The sequence below is a fragment of the Lontra canadensis genome, unplaced genomic scaffold, assembly GCF_010015895.1.
Source record: "Lontra canadensis isolate GAN:19392208 unplaced genomic scaffold, GSC_riverotter_1.0 scaffold20, whole genome shotgun sequence".
Classification (NCBI taxonomy): Eukaryota; Metazoa; Chordata; class Mammalia; order Carnivora; family Mustelidae; genus Lontra; species Lontra canadensis.
Window position 1 is genome coordinate 16647109 of NW_022631014.1, and position 16531 is coordinate 16663639.

At 44.3% G+C, this 16531-nt stretch overlaps 2 protein-coding genes across 3 annotated transcripts in view; both read right to left on the reverse strand.

The window, feature by feature from the left end:
- Positions 1-11332, reverse strand: part of ZNF621 (zinc finger protein 621) — a 30982-nt gene extending 19650 nt beyond the window's left edge. The window contains exon 1 of the mRNA XM_032861117.1: positions 11274-11332. The gene's annotated coding sequence lies outside the window, so the exon portion shown is untranslated. The remainder of the gene's footprint in view (positions 1-11273) is intronic.
- On the reverse strand, positions 1752-10462 carry ZNF620 (zinc finger protein 620). Of its 2 annotated transcripts, XM_032861118.1 has the most exons (4): positions 10384-10462; positions 5948-6074; positions 5344-5457; positions 1752-2801 (listed from the first exon to the last, which is right to left on the reverse strand). In XM_032861118.1, exons 1-4 carry the CDS (start codon positions 10450-10452, stop codon positions 1807-1809), a joined length of 1305 nt encoding a protein of 434 aa, XP_032717009.1. In that variant the 5' UTR covers positions 10453-10462; the 3' UTR covers positions 1752-1806. The 2 variants fall into 2 exon arrangements, with proteins under 2 accessions (XP_032717009.1, XP_032717010.1); XM_032861119.1 differs by lacking the exon at positions 5344-5457.
- Positions 11333-16531: the final 5199 nt, after the last annotated feature.

The window sequence follows — 16531 nt, forward strand, 5'->3', positions numbered from 1 at the left end:
TCTGACTTCGGCTCAGGTTATGATCTCAGGGTTCTGCTCCCTGATCTGCAGGGAGTCTGCTTCTCCCTCCCCAACCTCCCTCCCTGCTCCTATGCAGGCACATGCTCTCTCTCCCTCTCTGAATAAAATCTTTTTTAAAAATGTAAATATGCACCTACCTTATGACACAGGCATTCCATTCCTTATTTACCCAAGAGAAACAAAAGTATACACCATTACAAAGATTTAAACACAAATATCCATAGCAGCTTTATTCGTAACAACCAAAAACTGGAAACAACCCAAATGGCCATCAGGAGATGAATGAACAAATTTATTTATTTCCATAGTGGAATATTGTTCAGCCACCCCCATCCCAAAAAAAGAACCACTGATATATAATGAATATGTTACATAAATCTCAAAATAATTTATGCTGAAAGACACCAGACCAAAAAAAAAAAAAAAAAGTACACAAAATAGGCTATTTTTATAAAATCCTAGAAAAGCAAAACTCATCCAAAGTGATAGATCAGCACTTGCTGTGAAAAGCTAGGAAAGGGATTACCAAGGAGCATAAGTAATTTTGGGGGGTTATGGCTCTGCTTATTATCTTGACTGTGGTGACTGTTTCACTGGTATATACATAAGTCATCACTTAGCAATGGTATTATAATAAATAACACCATTGTTTACCAGGTTCTAGTCATTGTTCTAAGCACCCCTGCATGTATTAATGCAGTTAATCCTCAACACAAACATATGAGGTAGACCATCATCCAGATTTTACAGATAAGGAAATTAGTAGTGTCTGCAACTTAACCAAGGTGACACACCTGGGCTCACACCTGGTTCTGTATTACTATCCACTACTCTGCTTCCTGCAGTGGGCAAAGTCAAGCAGCTTGCAAAAGAGGGATGCTAAAACAGAACACATTTACATCTCCCCTTGTTTCCACTGGTAACAGAAAATAACGGACGCTTCTTCTGTGATAAGACAGAACTAAGTGAAGTTGCAAGGAAATGCTTCCTGCTGTGAGGTCACTTGGAAGAGCAATGAGATGGGACGAATTTTTGATAAATAGGGCCTTGCATTTGACTCAAAGGGTATATATACCCCAACTTTTGCAAAGGCACAGACTACAACCGAGCACTGAGAAATGACTACAGAGTAAGTGGTGTGGGTGGGCACTGCACCTGAGGTAGGTCTCTGAAAACCTGTAGCCCATTAGGAATATCCTCCAAAATACAGATGGCTCCACAGGGATAAGGACCCTCTGTTTCTGAGTTTAGGAGACTCCTAATATAGACTATGATAGGATGTCCACGTTATCTTTTTCTTTTCTGGTTGATCCCTTGTTTAGTGTTGCACACCTAAGAATGAATGCATGGGAGACAAAGGTTCAAAATCTAAAAGAGTATACTCAATTCACATTTGAGAGTACTGAATACTGGGTGGAACTTATTTTCCCTTAGAATTTTGCAGGAATATGCCACGTCCTCTAACTTTCAAGACTGCTGTTATGAAATCCAGTGCATTCTTATTCCTGAACTTTTGTTTTCTCTAGAACCTTTTTAAGATCTCCTCTTAAAAGCCTGGAGTTTTGGTAATTCACAGTGGTGTTCTCTGATGTAGGTCCTCCCACCCATCCCTCATCCATCCTGAGGGGCACTCAGAGACACCACAAACTCCAGAGTCACAGACAGTTACATTTCTCTGTACATTTGAGTTTGGGACTTTGTTTCTTCTTTTCTAACTGTAAAGAGCTGTGAAGAACATGAAAGGGGAGAAACAACAAGGCACAGCATGCCCAGCTGCAGACCACCTTACTCTTGAACAGGTATCTTCTGTGTGTGTAGTTTCCGATGCAGAGTAAATCGCCCACACCAGCTGAAGGTTTTCCCACACACCTCACACTCGTATGGTTTCTCACCAGTGTGAACTCGCTCGTGCTGGACCAGGGTGATTTTCTGACTAAAGGCCTTCCCACACTCCTTACATTCAAAAGGTTTCTCCCCTGTGTGAATGCGCTGATGCTGAGTCAAGGCTGTGGGGGAGCTTAGCCGTTTCCCGCACTCTTTACATTCGTAGTGTTTCTCCCCAGTGTGCACTCGCTGATGGACGATAAAGCTTGAGCTACAACTGAAAGTCTTCCAACATTCATTACATTCATAGAGTTTCTCCCCAGTGTGGAACCTCTGGTGCTGGAGGAAAACAGAACTGCTAATGAAGGCCTTGCCGCACTCCTTACATTCATAGGGCTTCTCTCCAGTGTGGATTCTCTGATGCTGAATCAAGGCCGTGTCTGAACTTAAACCTTTTCCACATTCTTTACATTTAAATGGTTTCTTTCCAGTGTGAATTACCTGATGCCGAATAAGTAATGAGTTGTATCTGAAGGCTTTTCCACATTCTTTGCATTTGAAAGACCTTTCACCAGTGTGACATCCCTGAAAATCTGCCATTCGACTAAAATATCTGCCACATTTTCTACATTCATATGATATCTGACCACTAGGAACTGTCTGATCCATGAGTTGTGTGCTAACATTAATGTTTTCCCCAAATTTCTCACAGTGCTCCCCACTCCCGACAGTGCAGTTGTCGCGATGGCTGGTTGGCCCAGCTGTGAAATCTCTCCTCTTTGACATGGTCTTCTTAGCTATCCAGTGACCATGCTGTTGCTCTAGGCTGCTCCCAAAGTCCAGGCGCTGGGTAACGTTCCCTGGCAGCCCTCCTAATGTCAGTCTGTGGGACTCCATTTCTTTAGAAATGTGTTCCTTTGGAGTTGATTCTTCCTTCTCAGCTCTGGTCTCACCTCCTGACATCACAAGGGAAAAAACAACAACAACAACAACAACACAAGTGTTAGCCTCTGACAGTGCTGAAGGGGAAAAAGGATCAAGTGGTTCTCATCTGCCCTATGTGACTATTTTCCTACAGGTACACAAAATGGCTACCAAAGACCACCATACAGCAGAGCCCCACAAGTGAAATGAAGATACTATGGGTGGTACGCAAGCAAGGCCAGGAGGCATTGCCATAAAGAGTGTAAAGACTGGAAAACAGTGAAGACTGTTACCTAGTAGGACGGGAAGACCAACCACTTTCTCCTGAGTGAATGGGTGGGATAAGAATATATGGAAAAGTGATGAATAGAGACCCCAGGGTCAGAGGAAGACCACCAGACTGAAGAAGGGGCAGGTCAAGCAGCTCAAACTACAAAGGGTCCCACAACTGATTCCTTAAAAGCTGCTTATTTTTTACAACATTATCCATGTCATAATATTTGAAAAGAGAATGGTCTCTGTCATCAGGCTGATGCCAGTAAAGTGGCAGCCTCCTATGCTGTGGCTAAGGGAACTATGGTGGGCTAACCCACCATAGCTGGAAGGAAAGGGGAAGACACCGAGGCTCGCTTCTAAAATAAAAGAGCAAGGGTCCCTGGGCAGCTCAGTCGTTAAGCTTCTGCCTTTGGCTCCTGGTATTGAGCCCCACATTGGGCTCCCTGCTCAGCGAAGAGACTTTTTCTCCCTCTCTCCCTCGCCCTCTGTCTGCGGCTTCCCCTCTCTGCTTGTGCGCTCTCCCTCTCTCTGTCAAATAAATAAATAAAGTCTTTAAAAAACTAAAACAAAATAGCATGCACTGCATGTGTGAGGAACCCTTCCAAGAACAGACGTAAGCCTTAGGGAGGATCTGGTAATGACTCTGGTGCTTTTCCTACAGTACTGCACAAGCTGTGTATTGTTTACTAGGACAGTAAGAATGTGAAATAGAGAAAACCAAAGGCAGTTCTCCCTCTCCTATTAAGGCCTTTTGCAGGCTAATATAATCTTCGGCACTGGGCCAGGGCAACCTTGTGTGTTTACAAGCGAACTGTTTATCTTTTTACACAGATAGCCTGAAGTCCTGGGATCATATCCAGAAAGGCAGAACTTTAACACAAGGCTGGGAGTGGGAGGGAGTTGTGCATTACTTATGGACATTCTCTGTCGAGAGTCTGAGGAGCACATGAAATTTTACAGGCAGAGCAGGGGTGAAAAAGAATAACAAAGGCAGGAAAAAAACACACCGTGTTGTTATTTTTTATTCGCATATCAATCAAAATGAGGAAGCCATTCACCGTTCCGTTATAGCAAGTTTTGTTTCAAAAGCTCAGCTGTTAAAATCAACGTTTTTTTTTAAGAGTCTGTAAGGGAAAAATGACAGGCTTCAGGTGGGTCTTGAGGCAAAGGAATCACGGGGTGTGCTGTGCTGGTGTCTGAGTATGTGGGAAATTTTCCATTATGAAAAAGAATTGTTTTATTTTTAAATAAATTATGAAAAAGAATTGTTTTATTTTTAAATAATTTTTTCAATTGTAAAATTTATTTTATTTTTTTTTAAAGATTTTATTTATTTATTTGACAGACAGAGATCTCAAGTAGGCAGAGAGGCAGGCAGAGAGAGAGAGGGGAGGAAGCAGGTTCCCTGCTGAGCAGAAAGCCCGATGCGGGGCTCCATCCCAGGACCCTGGGATCATGACCTGAGCCGAAGGCAGAGGCTTTAACCCACTGAGCCACCCAGGTCCCCTTATTTTTTATTTTTATTTAAGTCAGTGTTTGGGAACTCATAATTCAGTTTCCCAGAGAGAGGAGTCCGGCTGGTTCAGTCAGTACAGTATGCAACTCTTGATCTCAGGATTCTGAGTTCAAGCCCCATACAAGGGGTAGAGTTTACTTAAAAAAAAAAAAATGTTCCCATAGAAATAATGTACTGGGGGCACCTGGGTGGCTCACTGGGTTAAAGCCTCTGCCTTCATCTCAGGTCATGATCCCAGGGTCCTGGGATGGAGCCCCACATCAGGCTTTCTGCTCAGCAGGGAGCCTGCTTCCTCCTCTCTCTCTGCCTGCTTCTCTGCCTACCTGTGATCTCTGTCGATCAAATAAATAAATAAAATCTTAAAAAAAAAAAAGAAAGAAAGAAAGAATGTACTCTGTGAATATGTGGATGGCCAGATAGGCCCCAGAAGCCTATTTTCCTTCTTGGTTGACATCCTCATCTCTGCAACACAAACGGGTGGAAAAATAAACTTTCCACAAGACAGGGTTCAAAAGAGCTCTCATGCCTCAAGAGCTGCTCGCTCAGTCACATGGTGTCCCTTAGCAGGTGGTGAGGTGGAAAGGAAAGGTGAACATGCAGAGAAATCTTGCAGCCTTCCCTGGAAGAGACTGGCCCTTCCTCATTTGAGGGAGACTACCACCATGAACACAGAATCACATATAATGATTCCAGAAGAAAGAAAACAGTCTCACACACATTCAAATGTGATGTAGGAAAGCAGGCTAAGCAAAAAAAGGCAGCTAGTAGGTTCTCATGCTCACCTGGACAGATGCCTCTGAGAGCTTCCCTGCCCGCAGGCTCCCAGGGTTCCAGGCCCCATGGCAGCTCCCCTCGCTCTAGCTGGGAGACCAGAACAGGTCTGGTGAATAGAAAAGCTGCCCAGGAGAAAGAAACAGGAACAAAAAGTAAAGGGAATCAGGAAGCAAGGTCCCCTCTTGACTGTCTTTACTTTTCTTCACTGAGTCAGGGAGGGAAATGAAGAGAAGTTAGCCTGCGCTATCTTAGAAGAAAGAAAATTCCCACAGATGGGGGCAGAGTCCTGGAATAAGCCCCCATTCACACGAGGGAGTCCCAGATCATCTTCAGAGAACTTGGAAGACAGAAACAAAGGGCTCTGCTGAGCTCCCACGAGCTCTTCCTTTCCCTCCATGCATGGGGCAGAGTCCCTCCCAGGGCCAGGGGGACAGCAGGTTTCAAAACCAGGGAACCCGAAACTCTCCCCAACCAGTAGCCTCTGAGAAGCTCAGCCTTTGGAGCAACTGCCCATGAGGGTTATCAGAGAGGCCACGATGTCTAAAAGGAAGAAAGAAGCCAGGATGCACGAAAGGCAGAGAAAGACAACAGCAGGGAGAAGAGAGTCCTTACCCAGGGAAGCCACATTTGCATAATTCTCCAGCATCACCTCTCGGTACAGGGCCCTCTGTGAAGGGTCCAGAATAACCCATTCATTCTGGGTGAAGTACACAGCCACGTCCTCAAAGGTCACTGGCTCCTGAAACAACAGGTTCCTGCTCAAACTCTGTGTGAAGGCAAAGGAGCCTACGTATCGGGGCAGAGATCAACTGGATGTGGTGGTATTGCCAAGGACAGTTCTCCAGTGCCCTCTACTCCCCGTGGGGGCCAGCCCTCAGCTGGCATCACCCTCATCAACAGGAGAGTCCAAGACCCACTGTACCTCTGTGTGGTCATCCCCACAAACAGCCCCTCCTTCCCCTGCTGACCTCTGTGTTGACTCTGCCAGGCCCTGCTCTATGTGCCTGTCCCTCTGGCTCCTTTCCATGGGTTTTGTGTGCACATGCACAGAGAACATCTGTATAAACACAGCCCACAGCACTTTTGTACTGATCTCCACTCCCTCCCTAATCCCACTAAAGTGACAGTAATATAATGGCCCACAAGGAGAAGAAGTCTGAGCAGACCAAGGATGTTAACAATTTTAGAAGACAGAAAGGATGAATGTACTAAATTAGAAGAGCAGAGAAAGCTGAATGTTAACTGCTGGCAGAGGGGGAAGCAAACAAAAAGGAGGCTGATCATCATACAAAACCAAGAATGAGCTCAGGATTTTTTTTAAGCGTGCTCTGCTTTTTGTTTTTTGTTTTTTTTTTTAAGATTTTATTTATTTATTTGACAGAGAGAGAGATCACAAGTAGGCAGAGAGGCAGGCAGAGAGAGAGGGGGAAGCAGGCTCCCTGCTGAGCAGAGAGCCTGATGCGGGGCTCAATCCCAGGACCCTGAGATCATGACCTGAGCCGAAGGCAGAGGCTTAACCCACTGAGCCACCCAGGCGCCCTGTGCTCTGCTTTTTAAAACTTGGTAATTCTATCTGTTTAAAAGCACCAGGAAGGAGAGAGGACTGACAAGTACTCAGAGTAGTAAATGAAAAATACCTACACAAGGCCTATCACTGAGAAGTCTCAGAAAAATGAAAACATAAAAAAAAAAAAATCCTGGATGCCTGGATGGCTCAGTTGGTTAAGCAACTGCCTTCGCTCAGGTCATGATCCCGGAGTACCGGAATCAAGTCCGGCATGGGGCTCCCACCTGCTTCTCCCTCTGACCTTCTCCCCCCTCATGCTTCTCTCTCTCTCAAATGGATAAATAAAATCTTAAAAAAAAAAAATCCTAAAGGACTTCAGAGCAGGAAACACACATACATACACAAAGACTGGGGATTCAAGATGACAACAGACAATATAGCAAAAGTAAAGGGGAAATGTTTTTAAAAGTGCTGAGCGAAGGAGCCCCTGGGTGACCTAGTCAGTTAAGCCTCAGACTCTTGATTTCTGCTCAGATTGTGATCTCAGTGTCATGAGATGGGCCCTGCATCAGGTTCCACACTCCGTGTGGAGTCTGCCTGGGATTCTTTCTCTCCCTCTCCCCTTGCTCTCAATCTCTCTCTCAAATAAATCAATTTAAAAAAATAAAAAATAAAAATGCTGAGTGAAAACCCCCGGTTTTCATTCAGATGGAGTCAAAGTGATTGGTTTTATCTTGCCTAAACCAAAACAAGACAAATTTACACAAAACAAGTTATCAGATACTAGGTGACAGCAATGGAGGATAACAATCCCAGAGGGACAGGAAGTTAACAAGGTGAGCCCTGTGAGTCACCATGCTTACTACTAGGAGTTTCCAGGCTGCAACACAGGGAGGAGGAAATGAGGCGAAGCCGAGCAGATTCCCTGGTAGCTTCTGAGGAGACCAAGACAGCAGAGTTTAGAGGACAGAATACTATAGAGAAGAGAGTTGCACAGATTAAAAAAAAAAAAAAAACAATTATCTGCAGAGGGTTCACTCGACTGGGCAAAGAATGACCAGGGCTCAGGTGTGTGGAAACTACTCAAAGCCAGGAAAAGGATCATTTGAAAGGACTGAAGGACACAATGCCTGGCATTCACATAGGTCTAGAAACAGCGCCTACTTCTACTATCCACACTGGAAAATTTCATAATTCATAGGCCACTAGATAGAGCTCTCGGGAAACTCTTGCCTTAGTAGTGGAGAGTAATTATTCCTAGGCTGACCAGAATTCTACTTTCCAGATTCTACTGGCAAATAATAAATATCAGGACCAGGAAGAACCAAATTGTTTCCAAGTAACTGAACCTGATTCCAGAAAAGACTCAAGAATATTTTGGGAAGGGGCGCCTGGCTGGCTCAGTGTATGTGACTCTTTTTTTTTTAAAGACTTTATTTATCTGACAGATAGAGGTCACAAGTAGGCAGAGAGAGAGAGGAGGAAGCAGGCTCCCTGCTGGGGTCATAAATGACTTTCTTTATCTCTTAGTATTCTTTGCTTTAGGGGCGCCTGGGTGGCTTAGTGGGTAAGCCTCTGACTTCAGCTTAGGTCATGATCTCGGGGTCCTGGGACCTAGCTCTGTGTTGGGCTCTGAGCTCAGAGTATTTCTTTGTATAGATATTTAGTAGGCACTCAGTATAATATTATCTGTGTATAATCTATCTCAGTTCTACTTGTGTTGACATTACCAGTTTCAATGAGATATCAAAAGTTTCTTCCCAGGGTGCCTGGGTGGCTCAGTGGGTTAAGCCTCTGCTTTTGGCTCAGGTCATGATCTCAGGGTTCTGGGATAGAGTCCTACATCAGGCTCTCTGCTCTGCTTGGCAGGGAGCCTGTTTCCTCCTCTCTCTCTCTCTCTCTCTCTCTGCCTGCCTCTCTACCTACTTGTGATCTTTCTCTGTCAAATAAGTAAATAAAATCTTTAATAAATAAATAAATAAAAGTTATTAGAAAGAAAACTCCACACCTAAGTGGTTTCACTGGTGAATTCTACCAAATATTTAAGGAAGAAATATTTAAGGAAGAAATTCTACCAAATACTTCTACACAAATTCTTCCAAAATACTCAAGAGGACAGAATGCTTTCCAACTTATTCAATCAATGGACAGTCACAACAAGAAAACTGCAGATCGATACCCCTTACAAACATAGTGCAAAAATTCTAAACAAAATTTTAACAAAAGAGAATCCAAAATACAGTAAAAGAATAATACAAATGACCAAATGGTTTTTATTCAAGGAATGCAAAGTTGGTTGAACATTTGAAAAATTAATGTAATTCACCATATTAAGAAACTAAAATAGAAAAACCATAAAGTCCTCTAAACCAACATAGAAAAAGTATTTGTCACCCAGCAATTGCACTACTGGGTATTTACCCCAAAGATACAGATGTCATGAAAAGTGCCATATGTACCTCTATGTTCATAGCAGCAATGTCCACAATAGCCAAACTGCGGAAGGAGCCACGATGCCCTCCAACAGAGTAATGGATAAAGAAAATGAGGTTGGTTCATATACACAATGGAATTTTACTCAGTCATCCAACTTTTGTATTAACATGGACAGGACTGGAGATTATGCTAAGCAAAATAAGTCAAGCAGAGATAGTCAATTATCATAGGGTTTCACTTACTTGTGGAACATAAGGAATAGCATGGAGGACATTAGAAGGAAAGGAAAAATGAAGGGGGAGGTGGAAATCGGAGGGGAAGATGAACCATGACATACTGTGGGCTCTGAGAAACTGAGTGTTTAGGAGGAGAGGGGGGTGGGGGGAATGGGTGAGCCTGGTGGTGGGTATTAAGGAGGGCACATACTGCATGGAGCACTGGGTGTGGTGCATAAACAATCTTGGAACACTGCACCAAAAATTAACGATGTATTTTATGGTAACTAACACAATACAATAGAAAAAGAAAAGAAAAGAAAAAGCATTTGTCAAAATCCAGCACCCACTCTTGATAAAAATTCTCAGCAAGCTAGGCACAGAACATTCTCAATGTAATAAAGGGCATTTACAAAATAAAACAAAACCTATGATGGTTTTAACTGAGAAATATTGAATGCTTTCACTTGGGATCACAAATAAGACAAGGATATCTGCCCTCACCACCTGTCCTCCACATTAAATGCAAGTGAAGTTAGGCAAGAAAAAGAAAGAAAAGGTATCCAGACAGGAAAGAAAAAAGTAAAACTGTATTTGTAGATGGCATGTCTATGTAAAAATCCAATGGAATCTACCAAAAACAAACCAAAACCAAACACAACAACAACAAAAACTAGAATTACTTTGTCCAAGGAAAGAGAACACTCCTGTGGACAGAGGTGAAAAGGGTCTTCACAACATGCAATGATGCAGATTTCTACTTCTCAGCCTCCACTGCAAATCTATCCCAATCAATCCCCCACACTTGCCTTTCCATCCTGATTATGTCTTAGTTTGGGCATTCTGATCTCTCCATCCCTCTCAACTCCACCTCCTCTGCCCGAACACACCTGATAGTGACAGCCGCACAATGAAAGCCACAAACCTGTCCAACGGGAACCTTGGGAAGGAGCTCCCATACACCTCCCCGCTGCCTGCCGGCTGTTAACGCTTTTCTAACACAACTCCCTACTGGCTATTTTCACTGCTTGCAGAGCAAAGCATCAGCTAAGGAGCAAGCCCCGACCGGTCCAAACCAGCCTCCTCCAAGATCCACACGAGTGCTGAATTTTCACGACTTTTCCCTCATTATAATACTAAAACTCATACCCAGGGGTGGAGATTTAACAAGTTCATTACGCAAGCGATGCATGAAGAAACATGACCTTTAAGTGTGTAGGTGCTAATAAATGCCCCGCTCTACTTGCTTAGACGGCACAATCTTCCTACCTAAGTATCTTATTAAAAATTCTCCTTGGGGGGCGCCTGGGTGGCTCAGTGGGTTAAAGCGCCTGCCTTCGGCTCAGGTCACGGTCCCAGGGTCCTGGAATCGAGCCCCGCAACGGGCTCTCTGCTCAGCGGGGGCCTGCTTCCCACCGACCCCCTCGCCTGCCTCTCTGCCTAGTGGTGATCTCTGTCAAATAAATAAAATCTTTAAAAATTAAAAAAAAAATAGTGGGGTTTAAAAAAAAAAATTCTCCTTGACCTCTCCTCGGAGTCAGCCTGAGGATTCTTTGTGCTGCTCCCCTGTGCTCGAGCTTAAGCCCCAATAAAGCCTTTCTTGTGACTTTAAATTTGGGGTCCAGTCTCGTTTCTACGGATGCTGAGTCCAAGGACCCAAGTCCCCTAAGACCTGGACAACTCAGGCTCTGGATGCGGACTGACATCTGCTCTCACTTGCCATCTAAGGGTGGGCGGGCCGGTAAGGAGGACGACAGAGGCAGAGAGGATGCTCGCTCACCTGGCGCCACGTGATCTGGAGCATGGCTGGGGTCCCCACTTCACACAGCGCCTTCGGGGTTCGAGGTGAGGCTGAAGATAAAATAAGAGGCAAGAGTAGGGCTGCTGCTGCCGGGCACCCCTCAAATGCCGTCTTCCGCCGGGGGCCCCCTCTGTCCCAGTACCCCCTCACCCCAGAGCCACAGGGACTGGAGAACCAGGTGCTGGAGAACGCCGTGGGGATGTAGCCCCGTTAGCCGGACCCGGAGCCCAACCGACCGCTACAACCGAGCGCCGCAGATACAGGGAACGCGAGGGACGGCTGCGAACCTGCGCTCCCGGGAAAGCTTGGGACCCTCTCCGCCGGAAATACGTAGAGCCGTTTCCCTTCCTCTCTAGGAACGTGAAAACGTGCGCGTCTCCGTGGTTCCCCAGCCGAGCTGCTAACAGCCGCTGTTCCTTCTCTCTGAGACTGTGAGCCAGAGTTGGGGGCTCCAGGCTCGGGCCCTGCAGCGCCCTCTCTTGGTAGCTCCTCCCGGGGACACGGTCTGGCCCCCTCAGACCACGGAACGTTTGCAATCCGCGTAATCTTCCAGGCTTCCCTGGCGTTTACCCCTCCTGGGTGCTCTTCAGGTCCTGAAGCTGCCTAGCTAGGTTCTGTGGCGGCGCTGCAGTGGAAGGCCCACTGCCGTATGCGGGGCCCATCATTTGAACAGCCAACGGTTCATTAGTGGAGAGCATGGACTACATAGCTCCGGAAACCTGGCTGTACCACGTCTTAGCTGTGTGAGCAGCAGCTCACACCATAGTGATACCAGCCGCAAAGAACTGTTGAGGTTTAATAATTAGTTAATGGATTAGCAAAGTACTTACAGTAGTGCCTGGCGCACAGTAAATGCTTGCGGATTGTTTTCTTTTCTTTTCTTTTAAGATTTTATTTATTTATTTGACAGAGAGAGAGATCACAAGTAGGCAGAGAGGCAGACAGAGAGAGAGAGAGAGAGAGAGAGAGGAAGGGAAGCAGGCTCCCTGCTGAGCAGAGAGCCAATGCGGGGCTCGATCCCAGGACTCTGAGATCATGACCTGAGCCCAAGGCAGAGGCTTAACCCACTGAGCCACCCAGGCGCCCCTGTTTTGTTTTTCTAATTGTCTTTTTTGCTTTCGAAGATACAAGTGCTGTTGAGACTTCCAAGATGTGGCACAGTTTAGGGAAAACTTCATGCAACATTTACATATGGTTGAGTAAGATTTAATTAGACAAGTTTTACAAAATTTTATTGAAAATGGGGTAACCACAGAAAGCAGAAGCAGGTGTGTTTGGGTGGCTCAGTTAGTTAAACATGTGACACTTGATTTTGGCTCAGGTCATGATCTCAGTGTCCTAAGATCAAGCCCCATATTAGGATACTGGAGTGGGTCCTTCTATATCAGAGAAACTCAACTTTTGTGAGCGATGCTTTTATACTCAACCTAATCAGAAGAATTTATACACACACACACACAAATGTATACACTGTTGTGTAAAGGAATGTTTATAAATTCTGGACCCTTTGGTCATGCCTACAATACATCCAGAATCTGTCAGGTAGCAATAATGATTGCAGTGCCCAGATGTCACTCAAAATATCTCTATCTCCAGTTACTCTAGCAACTTGGAAAGTCCTTTTCCCTGTACCATGTAAATAGTGCTCACTACAGAGCCAAATGATATGTAAAGATTATATCTCTTTTATTGCACAACTTTTTAAAAATTCCTAGTTACATATTTTCTACTGCTGACTTTATGATATCCTAGTTTTGGGGTTTTGGGGGTTTGTTGTTGTTGTTGTTTTACAAATCCTCTTTGGTATTGTTGCTGGGTGAACTGGGGAGACCTCAGGCCCTGGGGTCTTGACCCAGCCAGACCCAAAGGAGTTGCTGAGAGTTCTTGGACTTGTCATGAGAATGAACTCAAAGACAGACACACAGCACAGTGGTTAAGTGACACAAGAGGTAAAGTTTATTAAAGTGAAAAGTGCACTCTAGAGATAGGAGAGCTGGTGAGCTCAAGAGAGAGAGAGAGATGGATGCCCAGGGGTTTGGGTTTCTATCTTGTATTGACAGTTGTTAACTAGAGGGCAGAATCTTCATTATCTGGGGTGTGAAGCAGGGTTTCCTACCTTTTCTTCCTAATTTGGTCAGGAGTTTCCTGTTATGGCATCCACCATCTTGGACTTGTTTGGTTTGACCCGGCTTATTGTGGAGTGCTGCCAGGACAGGACTCTGACCTTCCTAATAGTTGGCCATAACTTCCTTAGTGCTGGCCTCCAGGTGTCCTATTAGAACCTGTCTGCCCTTAACAGTATGAACACACAAATTTCCAGCCCTGCTGCTGAGCATGGACTGTTGAGCATGGACAATTGTTATGCTGAATCCACAATTTCCTTACAATGGACCCATGCTTTTCTGGACATGATGTCCTCCTCATTCTTCCTTCTTTTGCTGAGCACACCCTTTAATAATGATGTTTAGTCATATCTTCAAGGCCATTTATATATAGAAATGTCCTGCTCCCTTTTATATCTCCCTGGCCTGGCTTTTATGGACTCAAACTTTCTTCTAAGGAAACTTTCCCTCACACTCAGCGTATCTTCTTTCATTCTGTTATCATTTGCCCAATGTTCCTGTTCTGACTACAAGCCTAAATCCTATTTCCAAAACTAATTCCGTTAGTCACTGAGTATCTGAGAAAAACTTTTCTGTTAAGTGTTGGAAAAGCATTTACTTTTTTTTTCTTATCTGTACAGTTTACAAAGGTTTTTCTCTCCATCAAAGATGTTATCTTTCCTGTATTGTATATAAGGCATTATTCTAGATGGGCTTTTATTGTTTTATCTTGTCATTGATTAAAAAAAAACCCACTAGCCCACTGCAGAATAGGTCTCTGAAATCTACTATTATGATCAACTTCTTTATAAATACACTATCTTCCCATGAAGGACTATTACAAACAATTTAAGACATACAGTCTCAGTCTTCCCAGTGTTCCCATCCCCATATGATGGGCTATGACTAGGACAAATTTCTGTCCATCAACTAGAGCCACAGAGATCCCATATTTTTCTCTCCTGCTCTAAACTGCTACAATACAATGGTTTTTCAGAGGTTTTCTTCATAAGTACTACTGGAAAACACAGTTAATAAATATAATTTTCAGAAATCAAAATCATTGTCTTTTTTCCTACGGTTCTTTCTTTCTTTCTTTCTTTCTTCTTTTTTTTTTTTTTTTAAGAGATCTGGGATTGACTCAGACTGTATCTGGATACACTAATCTTGTATTTTGATTTTTTTTTTCTCCTGAATCCTACCTACTGCCTACCCATTATAAAAGAATGAAAGAAAAGTTCCCTGAATCCCCCTGTGAGGGTCATTAGCAGGCTAAACAGACAACTCATAAAGAGAATTCACAGTAGATGCAGGGAAGCTTTCTCACCAAAATAGTCTTAAGTCCTTCCTGCGGGAGAGCCCTTCCTGAGAAGGCACTACTTCAGAGTGACAGCAAGGCTGAATTAAAAGTGGCAATGCTACATAAAAGCTCTGTATAGTTTGAGAAATTGGGATAGGCTGAGAAGAATAGGAAAGGCCACAATGTACTCTTCTGGATTTTTAAAAATCTTGGTTAATGGACTTCTTTCAAATGAAGAAAGCCAGTTTCCATCCCAGTTACGACCATGATTTCCTCATAGAGTTTATCATTAGGTCACTCTTTAGAAACATTACATATGGGGCGCCTGGGTGGCTCAGAGGGTTAAAGCCTCTGTCTTCGGCTCAGGTCATGATCTCAGGGTCCTGGGATCGAGCTCCGCATAGGGCTCCCTGCTTCCTCCTCTCTCTGCCTGCTTCTCTGCCTACTTGTGATCTCTGTCTGTCAAATAAATAAATAAAATCTTTTTAAAAAAGAAAAAGAAATATTACATATTCAGGAAACGTGGGTGGCTCAGTCAGTTAAGCGTCTAACTCTTGATTTCAGCTCAGGTCATGATCTCAGGGTTATGGAATTGAGCCCCACATGGGACTCAACAATCAGTGCGAGTCCACTTGGGATTCTTGCTCTTCTCCCTCTGTCCTTCCCAACTCATACATGCTTGGTCTCTCTCTGACATAAATAAATAAATAATACCTTAAAAAAAAGAGAAACATTACATTTTCTTATAGAAACAATGAATGATAATGTTCTGTATGCTCTCCCGGGCTAGTTCATGGGAGCCTAAATTCCTTAAACTGTAATTAAAATACATCTCTGTATTGAAAATAGTGGAAAATTAAATTATCCCATTATATGAAATAAAAGGTGTGTGGCTGGAGGAGGGTGGTAACACAAATATGTGGCGGAATGTGCAGAACCCTTGCAGGCATGGGTCCCTGGGGAGTGTCCTATCTAATTCAGGGCGGATGCTCCACTGAGCCTTCACCAAATGTCTTACAATACTTTAAGAATGACCATCTTCATCCCCCACAGCAGCCATTTGAGAAAGAAAACAAAGAGAAAGTAGAAGTAGGAAAGGAAGCTCACGGGTTCTCCTACTTACCTGTAATGACATCTCTCAGGACCTTTCTTTTTTCTGAGATTTTATTTATTTATGTGTCAGAGAATGAAAGAGTGAGTGCACAAGCAGAGGAAGCAGCAGGCAGAGGGGGATGGAGGCTCCCTGCCAAGCAGGGAGCCCAATGCAGGGCTTGTTCCCGGGACCCTGGGATCATGTCCTGAACCGAAGGCAGACGTTTGACCAACTGAGCCACTCAGGCATCCCTCTCAGGACCTTTGTGCCAACCTGTGTCCAGGGATCTGGGCCCATGAGACCTCCCCTTGCTCTAGCAAAGCTATCAGAACAGGAGAGTACCGGGAATCAGAGTTGATTCTGGAACTCCTTTCAGCCCATCCTCTGCTTTTAGCAGGTGGAAAGGGAAGTGGAACACCCAGGAGGACAAGGTAGGTGGGTCTTAGGAGCCCTTGCACCTGTCTCACTCTGGAAGAAACTTAAGAAATTTACCTTACGAGGGCCTATCTGAATATGCGCTAAAATAGGGGTAGCAGTAGAGGACAAAGATCTCAAGAAAACAAGGGTGAGGTAGGAACCAAGGGTTTAAGGAGGGCATCAGAAAACTTTTCATTTCCCATTTTGCCCAGAGTCTCTTCTAGGGAATTGGGGAACCTCTGTTTTAATACTAAAGAGAACCTAGGGCTCCTCTCAACCAGGAACCTCTGAGTCTGATGACTGGGAACTCAGCTCACAGAGTTAT

Excerpts from the sequence above, each read along its gene's own strand:
- ZNF620 (XM_032861118.1), bottom strand. The coding sequence starts at position 10,452 with ATGGGAGCTCCTTCCCAAGGTTCCCGTTGGACAGGTTTGTGGCTTTCA. Across the intron at positions 5,458-5,947 it reads TGCAAATGTGGCTTCCCTGG|CTTTTCTATTCACCAGACCT; the intron begins GTAAGGACTCTC and ends TCTCCTGGGCAG. Across the intron at positions 2,802-5,343 it reads TCTCAGAGGCATCTGTCCAG|GAGGTGAGACCAGAGCTGAG; the intron begins GTGAGCATGAGA and ends TTGTGATGTCAG.